Source organism: Oenanthe melanoleuca, chromosome 4A (genome assembly GCF_029582105.1).
Source record: "Oenanthe melanoleuca isolate GR-GAL-2019-014 chromosome 4A, OMel1.0, whole genome shotgun sequence".
Classification (NCBI taxonomy): domain Eukaryota; kingdom Metazoa; phylum Chordata; class Aves; order Passeriformes; family Muscicapidae; genus Oenanthe; species Oenanthe melanoleuca.
Window position 1 is genome coordinate 13,491,109 of NC_079338.1, and position 14,076 is coordinate 13,505,184.

The 14,076-nt window shown below is 41.2% G+C and overlaps 1 protein-coding gene across 1 annotated transcript; it reads right to left on the reverse strand.

Annotated features, from left to right (window-relative positions):
- Positions 1–218: 218 nt before the first annotated feature.
- On the reverse strand, positions 219–12,545 carry ZC4H2 (zinc finger C4H2-type containing). The gene is made up of 5 exons (XM_056491760.1): positions 12,333–12,545; positions 9,301–9,472; positions 7,794–7,966; positions 6,480–6,642; positions 219–4,650 (listed from the first exon to the last, which is right to left on the reverse strand). Exons 1-5 carry the CDS (start codon positions 12,383–12,385, stop codon positions 4,537–4,539), a joined length of 675 nt encoding a protein of 224 aa, XP_056347735.1. The 5' UTR covers positions 12,386–12,545; the 3' UTR covers positions 219–4,536.
- Positions 12,546–14,076: the final 1,531 nt, after the last annotated feature.

Sequence of the window (14,076 nt, forward strand, 5' to 3'; positions counted from 1 at the left end):
CAACTTCTAGCAAGCACTGGTAGATACTATCTCCTAATGGCAAAGCAGTGCCCCTGCATTAGGAGAAAACAGCTAACCTGTACCTTAAGTTGGAGAAGGAATTTTATTTCTTGCTGCTTTCAAATTTAACTTTAGAAGGCAAAACTCAGAATTTGGCTAGGTTAAAACCTGATGAGCTATCTCCTTTTCCTTTCTATTCTCTAAAGCTCATTAGAAGGGATCTTTTTTCCCCATGTTTATTTCCATAAAGTTTCTATAATGGTATAATAGAATCATGGGTAAGTGTATTCTGTAAAATCAGAGAGTTGAGTTTTACCACCTGGGCTTCTTAGTAGCATAAGCAAATAAGAAGTGTGAAAATACTCTGCAGGAGGAAAGCATGACGTGAAACAAACATTTATTAAAAAGGACTGTACAGACAAATTAAACAGATCTCACACTGCTACTCCTATGAGGCACAGGAGTAAAATACTTAAAACACAGAAGTCAGTGAAAACACCAGATATTGCTAGAATACCTAAATACTAAAATGAAAATGTATATGGAGGAATTATAAAACTGTAAAAGAAATTAATAAAGCACTTTTTATTTATTTAAAGTGCTAGTGAAGTCTCAATTTCTTGAATAGTATGCTATTTAAAGTAACACATCAATGTCTATTCTTTCAAATTTAGATTATGTAAGTTGAATCCACGGTCAGGTTCAGTCAGGGTCCTGTTCAAAAAGCTAAGGTTGAATTCAGGAAGTGCAAGTATTTAAATTTGCCTTACATTTTCTCTATAGTTAATGGTGTCCTTGGCACTAAAGTTTGGACAACTGATCCACCCCAGCTTGGGTATGAAAATTTCTATAGTAAAGCATTTAAATACAGTACAGTGTTTGCATCCTTTTACTGATGAGCTTAAGGTCGATGGCAGGGCAAAAGACTTGGAATTTTATTTGGGTTTTTTTCTGTTTGATTGCAGAACAACAGGATCATCCTTTGAGGCAAGTGATGAACCAGGAAAAGACCCTGGAAACCATCTATACCAAGAGAATCCAAGAGTTATTTTGTTGTTACTTGGATACCCTTTTAAAAACAGAATGACAAAGACAGGGTTAAACCAGACTTCAGTAATATTAAAGTCTCCTAAGCTTTGAGGAGGGTCTCCTTGTGCCTATTCAGACAATTTGACCCAAATATGAATAAATTTAAGCGAAGTGAAGAAGTATCCACAAATACTTTAGATACAAAGGAAGAAGCCATTGTTGCTCCATGAAGCAAAAATGCAGTAGGCTTGTGTTAAGAGCAGTACTTCAGACAGCTTCCTCTTCTGTCTGAACACCAAGAAATCAATATTTCATAATGATTCCTCCAGTCTCTTGAGAGAGTTGCCTGGGAGAGAAAAGCCTGGGGCTGTCACGAGAAGAATTCTTCAGTTAAACTTCTGTGATTATTCCGTGAGAGAGAAGAATATTCTTTCCTATGAAAGACACTGCCTCCCTCCCTGCCCCCACCCCCATGCTACCCTAATGCATAATACACATTTTATCTCCTTGAAATGGCTAGAATCATGGAATATCTTAAGTATGAAGGGACCCATAAGGATGATCAAGTCCAACTCCCTGCTCCTCACTGCCCAGCATTAAACTGTGTGGCTGAGAGTGTCACCTGGGTGCTCCTCAAACCCTGACAGGCTTGGTGCCTTGGCCACTTCCCTGGGTCACTGCACCAGGGACCAAACATTCTCTGAGAGAAGAAGCTTTTCCTGGTGTCCAGTCTGAGCTTCCCTCAATGCAGCTTCATTCTCTTTCCTCATATCCTGTTGCTGGTCATCAGAGGCTGATCAGCACCTCCTCCTCTGCTTCCCCCTCGAGGGAGTTGTAGGCTGTGATGAGGACACCCCTCTGCCCTCTTTTCTCCAAACTGAACAAGCCAAGTGTCCTCAGCTGCTCCTCAGAGATCTTGTCCTTGAGACCTTCTGCAATCACACACCTCCTCTAGGACACTGTAGTAGTCTGATGTCCTTCCTGCATTGAGGCATCCCAAAGTGCCCCCAGTGCTCAAGTCCTCACCAGTGCAGTGCAGAGTGAGACAATCAGCTGGAAATGCTGTGCTTGATGTACCCCAGGTTGTGTTTGGCCCTTTTGTTTGGCCCTGCTGACTTATCTCCAGTGACACTCACTCTGAGCAATGCATGCTATTCATATGGCAAAACTTCATAAAGGACATGAAAATTTGTAAATACTAGTACAATTGATCCAAACACGGGATGTCACGTTCAGTTTAAAATAACAAAAACAAACCCTAACCTTGTAAAACACAAGAGCACATGAGACTAGTTTAAAAAAGTAAAAATACAAAACTGTTGTACTAAATTAGTAAATGGTGCATCCTTAAGTATGCTTCAGTTAAGGGATCTCCCAAGAAAGAAAAAACCTGGCAAAGTAACAGTGAAGTGAGAACAGCTATGACTAACCCTACCTATTTCAGAGCTGTAAGTCAAAGTTTCTACAAATCAATCCTTCTATTCACACTACTTCATTGCAGACCACTCGCCCACTCCATTGGCACTACTTCTTACATTTATGTACAACTACCACCAAAGTATGCTGCTCTCATGTCTGCACTTTGGGAAGTCCACATGCTGTCTTTGAACTCTGTGCATTTTCCCTTCAACTCCATAGGAATTGCTCTGAACAGGGCACACAGCATGTGACCACTCTGATATTTAAAACAGTAGAATCCAGTATTTGTGCTACAGAACATGCATAACACACTATTGCCATTTGGAGCATGGAGACTATTTTCCATTATTGCTATCTGAGAGACCAAATCCCTGTAATTCACCTAGCAGAATCTGCTCTTCACATAATTTCAGGGGCAAGTGGTCCACATTCTGTCTGCTATTGACAGATGTTGATTTGACAATGTAACATTAAAATGGGGGAATATCTCCTGAACCTGGCTTAAGTTTAAGGACTATATTCAGTAAATCACTCATGTTCTTTGTGGCAGACTTAGGAAATTAATGGTGATGTACATGATTTGACAAAATTGCATTATGTGGATTTATTACAGTTGTCAACATTTGGCAAAGTTCTTGGAGCAGACACTTGGGGCTTCCCTGTTCTTCCTATCTAACAAGCCAAATTCTCAATATAACCACTCTAACATAATAGCAGACACAAACCTGGGCTAGAGAGAGAAGAATGTGAACAAGCAGTTCCTGCTTAGTGAAAAGAATATTTAACACTTGAGATCAATTTAGGCAACAAAGGTGGTCACAAAACTGGGATTAGAAATGAGTAAATTCCAAGTGCCAGTTCTGCAAGTGAATCACTGCCATCTTCCCCATTGCAAGAACTGCTGTTACATTACATGAAACAAAGGGAAGACATACAGGGAGTGATCTACTCCAGATGCTTTAGTCAGGATTCTTTAGGCACACAGGAAACAAGAAAACAAACTGACCTGAAGTAAAGCTTATTTGAAACTGACCTATTAAAAGACAAAACCCCAGAAAGGTTGAGGGAGGACTATGACACCAAAGCTCGTTGGTTCTGGTGAAATACATAACTTTTAGTTGAACTGTTCCTCATACATGTTCCTGAATTTTCCTCTGCTCCAGTGGAGGATGTGTCTGCCAGATTTTGGCAGAAGAAACCAGGAACAGAAGAATGCAGAATAGCTGATGTGCAGTCTGTGAACAAAGAGATCTGGGCTATATCATGCATATTTCCTAGAGAACCACAGTGTGCTGGTCAGCCATAGAGCCTAGGAGGACCACTAATACAGTTCACTTCAGCCTTGTCCTTAAGTCAATCAGTCTTTTGACTGCTGGAAATAATAACTTGTTAAGATGTTAAAGCATGAGAAATTATATCATTTTTAGAATTTCATACACAGCCAGCACCTTTCCAAGTTTTAAGTCAAGTTTGAGGGAATGTACAATCAACTTCTGTAAATCAAAACCCATGTGTGTTCTTAATGCACTGATTTTCTCCATAACAAATCTTGTTTTCCCTGAACATTACCTGTTTAAAAGTTCAATTGGATACCCAAACCTACCCAGTCTTATGAGACTGGAAAACATATTGTTCTTCAGTGAAACAAACAGGCAGTCTGCTATTTCAGAACTTCAAATAGTCTCCTGTCATCAGGAGAAAACAGAACAATCTTTTAGTAACATCTGTTTTTCAAAAAGAGAACATAAAAGCATTTGTGGTAATCACACTTGATCAATAGAAATAGCCTAACATTTTGGATACTTGCACAAAGAATTCCAGTTTGTCTAGGAGTAGAATGATGTAGAAAAAATGGAACAATTGAAATGTTAAACTGTAGCACCAGTAATATATACCTAATGTACCTAAAACCAAATCCTAAAGACTGGAAGGAACTTAAGAGCAGGAACATTGTGCTTACATTGCATTTAAATAGAAAACAATGAGACAGTCATACTTGAGTCTGCAATTCAGTAAAGTCTGGGCAAATTTGCCATTCTACTGGAAGAGTACTGGGACAGGTCACACAACTTGTCAGTCTTCTGGATTTCATTCATCCTGTTTCCTCTTGGGCTTTTTGGGATTCCGAGATCGGCTCTTTGCTTTGCAGAGTGGACAGATGGGCGCGTTCCGATGGATTTGTTGGTGGCACGACAAACACGCCTGAAATGCAATTGCAGCCTCTTGTTACAAACATCAGAGTGGGGTTGGTACGGGGGTGTGTTGTGTTGATGTGGCCAGAAATGTGAATTCTGTCACCATCTGCTGCAGCCGGGTGGGGCAATGACCCTGATCTCCTGGCACATATTATCTGCTAATGGGCCATCTTTAAACCAGCTGGGGCAATCATCTTTATCTTCCCACAGCCCATCCTCCCTCCAGGAGATATCATCTGCTGCTGGCCCATTCAGTCCCAGGGCATGACTGATAAAATTCCATCATCCCACTGGGAGATGCTCCAGCCAGGGGAGGAACCAAGCCTTTCCTACCCAGATAAAAACTCAGATTTTGGACACCAAGGGACCTTCTTTCCACTGGATTCCAGAGGAAAGCCAGACCTTTCCACATCATCCCTGCACCTTCAGAGGAAACTGCACCTTCTCCAGGAGCACTGCTCCAGCTGAACCACATCTGCCACTGCAGGAGGATGCAGCCACCATTGAATGGGACTGTGCCAACACCCTGACTGACTGACGGGTGTCAGCTTGGATTCTGACTCTGGCAGTGTTGGGATTGTTCTTTGTAACACTGTATTTCTATTTTAATTTTCCTAGTAAAGAACTGTTATTCCTAATTCCCATATCTTTGCCTGAGAGCCCCTTAATATCAAAATTATAATAATTTGGAGGGAGGGGGTTTACATTCTCCATTTCAAAGAGAAGCTCCTCCCTTTCTTGACAGACACCTATCCTTCAAACCAGGACAAGGGGTTATTGAGTATCACATTCCAAGTTACAGTACAGACAAAAACAAGGCTCCTTGCCTTCAAGGCAAACTGCTGCTACATTCTGTGCCATCTAGGTATGTGGGTTGTAATTTCAGGCCAACTGAAAAACAGGAGCTTCTCATTGAATTAAAACTATATTTCCACAGACGTGGTTCATACACGGATCAGTAACTTTAAATTCTATTTTGTGTTAAATGTTAAAGTGATGTTTTAGAGGTGTTTACTTGCCTAATAGCTCACTGAGTCAGAGAAGTTACAGTGATGGCCAACTGCAATGTCACAGAATTGAAGGCAGGAGCAGGTGATTGGATGAATTCCACATATTTAACACAAGGTACAGAACTCTGCCCTTTTGCTCCAGACTAAGCCCTTTAATTTATGTTTGATTGAAGCCTATTACTTGCAGAAAGGCTTTTCAATTGCCTAACTACAGATAGTAAATGTATTACTTTAGGGTGTACCTACATCAGTTTGCTTTCTTAGTGACTCTTTGGAACTGGGTGGGATGAATACCCCTACTTAACTCCTCTCACTACATAAGGAGCTGAGTAGAACTGTCACTGAAGTGCCTGTGATTATGTTACATTAATCCACTCTTGAAGATCCCAAGTGCAATCAAAGAAGCAGTGCTTCTTTCCAAGAAGCAATCACCTTCCCTGGTAATTTATACCATTGGCAATTTGCCTCATAAAATACATGCATTGCTTTTAATATGACTCCATATGGCATTAACTAAGAGCCACTACTTTTTCTTTTGCCAAGATTTTTTTCTTTCTTACATGCCTTGCTCCCACGTGAAACACAAGAGGAGTGGGAATTGCTTGCATCTCTGCTGAGGGTTACTCTTAAGTCCTAAAAGATTCTTATCCTCAACATTTTATGACTGGTGCTACTACTTTAGTCTACTGCTTGCTCTTGTTTTGAACCACTGCAAGGAAAATTTGAATCAGGACATGTAATTTTTCCTTTTCACAAACTGATCACTTTCTAAACATAAAGCATTCCAATGACAAAAGAGAAAACCCAGCACATTCCATCTCCTGACCTTCATTGGAGGTGGTTGCTGTCTGAAAGTTGCTGTCTGTCTTGTGTCTTGCTTCCTGGCCACTTGCAGCTGTTGGGCAGCTGCAGCAGCTGCAGCCAGAGACTCTGGGATGGGAGGCTCCTGTGGTTCTGTCTGCCATTCTGCTTTCTGCTTTTCAAAGTAGCTAGACAAAGGAATGACAAACAAAAAAAAAAAAAAAAAAATGTAACCGCCTTCTGGAGTATTTCATTACTCTATAAAGGATATTTGGTGTTAAAATACACTGGATCACATTTCACTATCATGTTCCTCCACTAGAGTCAACTGCCAAATTGCCTACACTTTGACTAGCTCATAAACAGAATATGTTCTGTTTTATTCTGCATTTCTACACTTCAGCCAGTTTCCAGACAGGATATAAAACTAGTAAGATGAAAAACAGACAACCTGTGTAGAAGAAAAATAGACAACAGTAGCTTCAGATGCACCTCTGTCAAACAGTTTTTCTGTTTTATTCTGTTAAAATGAGTAACTTTTGTACACAACAGATTAATAAACAGATTAATACATTCTTTGTAGTGTCAAGGTGTTTGGAATGTAAAGCAACATTTCTATAGAAATACAAAGGAAATCTTGAAAACTGTGTGTGCCTGTGAAAACTATGCTAATTATGCTGGGCAATAAGAGAAATATAAGCTTATTAAAACATCTCTTGCATTTAAAACTGATCTGTTAAACAAAAGACACTGTTCTTTGAATAGTAGCTAATTCTGTCACTCTCCCCTGCCTAGAACATATGTAGAAATGAGACTGTGATTTATTATCCAAATCTGTTCCACGCCTCAGGGAAACTTGTTGACAGTCACAGGTATTTGGCTAAAAGCCACTCCCATGTGCAGGCAGCAAAAAGTAAAACTCTGACTAGCAGAAGCACAACCCCGCTGAAGAATACTTGGTTTGTATCCCTCTCATGTGTTGCCTCCTACTACTGCCTGCTAAACAAGCAATTTTTAGGGAAAAAGAAAAAGATAGAAAAAGCAACATATAGTATAGAACCTAGAAGGCCAATCACCCTTGAATGTTTGCATGTGGTATGTAGAATTTGTAGCTTGGAATAACCTAAATTTAACTTGGAACAAATTCAGACTGAATGTTATCAAATACATGTCCTCCACATCCCTTTTTTGTTAACTTCTGTTTTTCATGCTTACCTCTTGGCTTTTTTGTTTTTTTTGTTTTTTTTTTTCCTGCCTACCAACAAAATTAAAATGAGAAAATGAGCAGTAGAATTGAAAGAAAGCGTAAAGCCATATAATGTTTGCTTTGGAGACTTACTCAAGGGACAGTTTCTCTTCCTCTTCACATAGGTCTGGCAGCCTCTGCAACCCCAGAGTCATTCTCAAGGCATCCACGTGCTCCTTTAGGGGCTTGTACTCCTCGTGGAGCCGGCGAGTAGATTCCAAAAGCTTGTTAAGATCGTTCTCAGACTGCTTGATAGTGTTCTCCATCTGAAACAGGAGGTGGGCATGCTTTTAAAGAACTGTTCCTCTCTGACTGAGCAACAGATTGTACCACAAAAGAGATTTTTCTCACTCGAGTTGGAAGAGATTTGAGGCAATGCAAGAGTAAAGCAAAGACTTAAGGTATTGGGAGGATGAAAATGAGCAAAGAAGAAGCAATAAAAGTGACATATGAGATGCATTTGAATTTTAAGAAGGTGCACTCAACCTATAGGACCTTCTGAACAGCAGGAAAAGCAGAGAGACAGGCTATGAATAAAGTCAGCAAGTGAGGAGCTATGGAAAACTCTCAAGTTTAAAGTAGCATAAACTAATTTTCTGTGTTTCTGAGATACCTGAACACTGACTGGCAGAAGTTAACAAACAAGCTAAGGAAAGGTTTCTGCTTCTCCTACTGCAGGAAGTGGGAATAGCAGCAGAGAAAAAGACAATCTGACTGAAAAAATAGAGGAGGATGAAACAGAGGCTGAGGTTATGCAGCTGGACAGGGGAGCAGACATTTGAAGTCATAAATAAATGCAGTCTGCACACAGTACATAGCTTGGACTTTTTTACTTGTTGGAGCTTTTTTCTTCCAGTGCAATGCAGAGATACCTTCAGAGCTAGAAACCCCATGTAAGTGCCCTAACATGACATAAAAAATGCCCCTCTAATTGTCTAATCTTCCCTGCTTATAAATTGTTTTTTCTCTTATTGGTATTAATTCCCTTCAGGCTGGTGCTTCTTGATGTTTGGTAATTTCACTCAGTGATGAAGGTTGGCTTGAATGTATTGTCTCAAAAATCTCTAAGTCCTCCCTAGCTGCCAAAGTTTCTGTTTCTGGGTGCTAAATGAGAAAAGACTAACAGGAGGAACTGTTTTCTGTGAGACAGCTGGAGTGGTATCACTGTGGCTACTGGTAAGCCATAGCCACAATAGGCTTGGTCATCTATCCTCTTTGTGTAACAACTTATTATGACAATATATCCTGCCCTACAAAGGGAAAAAACAATTATCCTGAGGTAAATTTACTTTGCACTCTGTAGGACCCTATGATGGTGTTGTAAAGTTCACATTATTGAACCAGTGACAGCTCACTTGTGCACAACTCCACAGCCTGTGGAATTCATATCCAGCTGTGTGTCAGTCAGACTGAGCTGGGCTCTCACATACCACATTAATGTCAGCAATTCCACAACCTGTGGAATGATTTATATCCAGCTGTGTGTCAGTCAGACTGAGCTGGGCTCTCACATGCCACATTAATGTCAGCAATTCCACAACCTGTGGAATGATTCACATCCAGCTGTGTGTCAGTCAGACTGAGCTGGGCTCTCACATACCACATTAATGTCAGCGTGGATCAGCCGCAGCTCCTCCACATGGGCCATCTTCTCTTGCAGCAGCAGGTCCATTTCCTGTTTATATTCTTTCAGGTGCCTCTCCTCAGACTCCAGGGCTTCAAACTCTGCTTTCAGTCTTGCCTTTATTTTTTCCATCTGCAAAGTCTTATTCCTGAAACCCAGTGATAATTAAAAAGGGAAACAGTAAGTCACATTTTTGTGAGGTGTCAGTTTATATGGGGTTAGATAGATGAAAGGTAATAGCAGCAATAGACAAGAATGAGACTAAATGTGTCTGAGAGAAGGTGAGGTACAAGGAGAATACTGAATTCTAATGCCAGGCCTTCTGCTGAACTTTTCAGAGGTAAGAGAATTCTTGTACTGAATTATGAAATTAATAGAATGTTGTCAGGTTTTAACAGAGAATGGCAGAAAGCTGGGTCAGTCACTTGGACAATTAATTATGGATACATATTCCAAGTATCATAGCTAGGAATATGACCTGGGTTCCTCCCTCTCTCACTTCAGGAGTTTATAAAGCTCCAAGAGATAAAAACAGTATCATAAATAACTTCTATAATTTGTATTCAGAAGTGGGCAGTCTAGGCAGGGATAATATGAATAAAGGACATTTTAAACAGAATAATTTAAAAATTCCTGTTTCCTCTCTTTTATTTACGATATGCATTTGCATCTCTCATCAGTAAATTCACTCTCATTCTCTTTTATTTCCTTTCAGTCAGAACACTGAGTCTTTAGGTATTTACCTAATTTTATGACTGGGCTATTTTTGTGGAAGCATTTAATGCATATGCATGTGCATATATGTTTGGATTGTGGGCATACAATGGATTTACTGAAAGCAGTACTCCCTTGACTACAAATTACATGTATTTATCTATAGATACAGATATGGATACAGATACCAGATTCCAGACTCGAAATCAGATTCCCATATCCCTTCAAAATCCAGCTAAGCTGCCTTTAATAAATGATAGAGATCAACTACACAAATGTGCAAGTTCTTTGATTTTGTTCAGCAAGACTTCTTTCCCCTCTGTCTGTCCCCTTTAATCTCTGCAGATTAAAATAAAGTCTGCTAAATCTGTCAAAGGTGAATCTGTAAACATAAGGAAATCTCAAGTTTATTTTGAAGGAAATTCTTCATAGAATGCAAGATTCTTTTAAAAGTTTTGAGAACAAACAAATAGGTTTATTTGATCAGATTTTGTTAAAGGTGACTTAAAATGGACATCAATTTTGCAAGTAGGACTGGCTTTTTGACACTGATTTTTTTTTAAATTTAAAATACACTCAAGCAACTTTTTTGGTACTTCATTGTACACCAAAGCTAAACATCACCCTTGCTCTACCTTATGCCACAAAATAATAGCAAAAATCTGCACAAAAAAGTGCAGTTTATGCATCACCTTTGAATATGTGATCAAAAAACTGAATGCACTGTACATTTCCAAATATAGGATACCACTCTCACTGAAAAAAAAAAGTAAAATTAAATTATGTGTTATTGGACCACACAGGGTAGGTAGGCCATACTTGGATCTGTTTTCTAAAACAGAGCCTGTGTACCAGCCGAGTAGAAAATCATTGTTTTTACACTGTCACATGTCTTTCTATGAATAGTTTGAGGATAGACAAATATTTTTTGCTTGATCTTTGTTCACCTCTGTGGTATTGTGTGAAGAAGGCTGATGCCCATACTCTGCTGCCTAATTCACATGTTCCATGTATAAATTGTGCCTCTTAGAGATGCTGGAACCACCAGAAGTCCCTGTGATCACTTGGGAACTGTGATTCCTCTCTCTCTGAGAGCCCCTCTCTGGTTGTCATGTCCCAAAACACTTCTCATCACTCTGGGGTTTCCCAGTCAGGATGCCTTCCACCTCCCAGCCTCATTCAAAATCAGCTGTTGTCCTAAGGTGTTTTGGCTTTCCAGCTAAACAGACAGCTCAGGCCTAAAGCTGAAAATCAGTGCCCTAAGCCAAAATCATGGAAAGCATTCCTGATGGTGGGCATGTGCTGTACCTTGCCTGGCTTTTCATGAGCCCCCTCTTCCAGAGCATCCTGCAACTCACCCTACAAAGGACGCTATGGACAAATTCCTGGTGTTCTGCACTGCATGGACCGCAGCTCGGGCCCTGTGGCAGGAGGGGATGGGGGAAGAAGCCCCGGTCCGTGTGTCCCCATCCCCAGGGCCCCGGGGGTGGCCAGGAGCGGCAGGTACGGAGATCTCCGCGGGATTTTCTCGGCCCAAGGGCAGGGCAGGGCAGGGCAGGGCAGGGCAGGGCAGAGAAGCCGCTAAGGCTCAGCCACTCCCCGCTCATCACCCGCACGGACCCAGCGCCCCCCGGAGCGCCCTAAGGCTGCTTTCCGCGGGGCATGGATGGATGGATGGATGGATGGATGGATGGATGGATGGATGGATGGATGGATGGATGGATGGATGGATGGATGGCTGTCCCGCACTCTGGTGGGGCTCTGCCAGCCCTGTCCTGCCCGAGGGCACGTCCGCCCTCGAACTGGGTGTCAGACTCTGCTTTCCTCGCCATCCCCTCCTTTCCTCTAATCCCGACAAGGCTCCTGCGCGGGAGTGAGTGGGGCAAAATAACAGATTCAGAGCCTCATGAATATGAAATACTAATTCAAAGGACTTACAAACAAACAAACAATCCAACCCCTGCGGCAGCCGTGCCCGACACCACTCCCCCCGGTGCGCTGGGGCCGCTCGGTCCTTCCCACCCGCGCACTCCGCCTTCCCGTGTTATCACCGAGCTGGTGCTCTGCAAATGCACGACCATTACCGCCCTCCACTACGCATTCCAGCGGCGATTCCCAGCAGCAGATGCTCCCTCCCTTGCTTAGAAAAATGTATTTTGAGCTCTCATCGTGAAGCCAGCGGTAGTTTTCTTTCCCTCGGTAGCACAATAGCTACTTTCAGATCGATGCAACTCCTCCGCTCCCCCGAGGAAAAAGCTGCTTCATGAAACCGATGGGGCACAAAGCAAACATACCTGATCTCCTTGATGCTCTCGAGTTTGCACATTATTTCTTGCTCATCTGCCATGCTTTTTATTCCCGATTTACACCTCCCGTGAAACGTGCAAAATGTCAGGGGGGTAAAAAAAAAACCGAAACCAAACCAAAACAAAAAAACATACAATAGACACAATGTAGTCACCCCCTCCTCGCATGTGGGCTCTGAGCCTGTGCGGCAGACTCTAGTGGGAGCTGTGGGACTTAGAGTCCAGGTTCCTATTGCTGCCCAGGCACAGAGGCTGCAGAACGACTACAACACCCACAAGGCAGAGCAAAGCTCGCCTGCCCTTCTTCCTGCAACTACACTTTAAATCAATTTGTCACACCTCATTATGCCAGAGGTTGTTAGGAGTGCAAAAAGAGCAGAAGGTTTCCTTCTGAGATCTGTGCAGTGTTTAGCATTTCGTTAAAATATGCACTAAAAGACTGCTGATGGGTTCATGATTTTGATTTAAAGCTTTGACAAAAAGGCATGCTGTAGTCACTACTACAACGCTGTTTTCTCCTGGATGATCTGAATTTTCTCACAGAATGTTCTAATTCCTCAACAAATCCAATTTTTGCTATTTTCTGGAACAGATAATGAATAAGCAGCACTTGTGAATAAAAGATGTTTTGTGAGTAGAAGATGTTTTGTGAATAGAAGATGTTTTAGTTACTTCCTCCATTATTTAAGGACTTTTCCCTATATTGTTGTGTTCTTCAAATAAAGAAAAAGGTAGATGAAGGAAAACAGTGACAGCACCAGCACCTTCTTCATCATGCTACAGCTTTTGTAAAGAAATTAGAACATAAAAGGTCTTATCCTCATGTAATTTGAGTCAACTGCAAACTCTCGATGTCTTAAAAATTCAAGATTGTAAGATAGAGCCCTAAGTGAGCTGTGTGCTCAAAGGGGGCAGGCTTCTTCAGTGCATGATTTAAATAGATGAACTAATTGGTTTGAGGGGGTAGAAGACAAGTTAGCTACAGTCAGCCAGTGAATCCTGTTGCTAAGACGGTGAGGGAGTGAGAGCAGGCAGGGTGAGGACAAGAGGGAGAGAAGGAAAATGCCCTTGAACAGGAGTGATGAGAATCCCAGCCTACTTTTGCACTGTTTATCCTATTTTTTGATTCCTGCTTTTACACACTAAGCTGGGAGGTTGAGAGCAGAAAATGAAAATGCGAGTTCAACTTGTTCCTTTACTCTGCTTTGAATGACACCAAGAAAACCACTTCACAAACTGTTATAAATCAGCTGGAAGTTCTTAGGAAGTAAACCCACCCACAAGCCTTAGCAGTTATTTTTCTCTCCATGTTTAAAAAAAGGAGAGAAAATATTACATCTCCACATTTCAAAGCACTTCAAAATGGTCAAAAAGATTGACACTTGCAGTCCCAGCACATACAAATTGGTTGCATTCAACTTGTGCTTCATGGCTTTGGTTGAGTGTTTTAATGCCTGTATTTTCTCCTAAACAAAGTGGGTCTGACAGTTCTGTATATGATCTGAAATCACCACATTGATATGTATTATTTATTCTAGAGCTATTTATAAACTTTGATATGTGGGATCCAAATAACAATCTGTTTTTCCCAGCATGCAGACTAGATTTTTCAAAGAAAGTGAAAGGATTTAGGACTAAACTGACACTGAAAAATATTTCAGCTGATCCTGAAAAATTCAACCTTGTTGTTGTTTGATCCTTTTAAAACCAAAAGTTAACAGGTAAATAGATT

Bases quoted from the DNA above. Each gene is read 5' to 3' on its own strand.
- ZC4H2 (XM_056491760.1), bottom strand. From the start codon at position 12,385: ATGGCAGATGAGCAAGAAATAATGTGCAAACTCGAGAGCATCAAGGAG. The intron at 9,473-12,332 runs GTATGTTTGCTT...ACTGGGTTTCAG, and splicing joins GAGAGCATCAAGGAGATCAG to GAATAAGACTTTGCAGATGG. The intron at 7,967-9,300 runs GTATGTGAGAGC...CTCCTGTTTCAG, and splicing joins TCCACGCTGACATTAATGTG to ATGGAGAACACTATCAAGCA.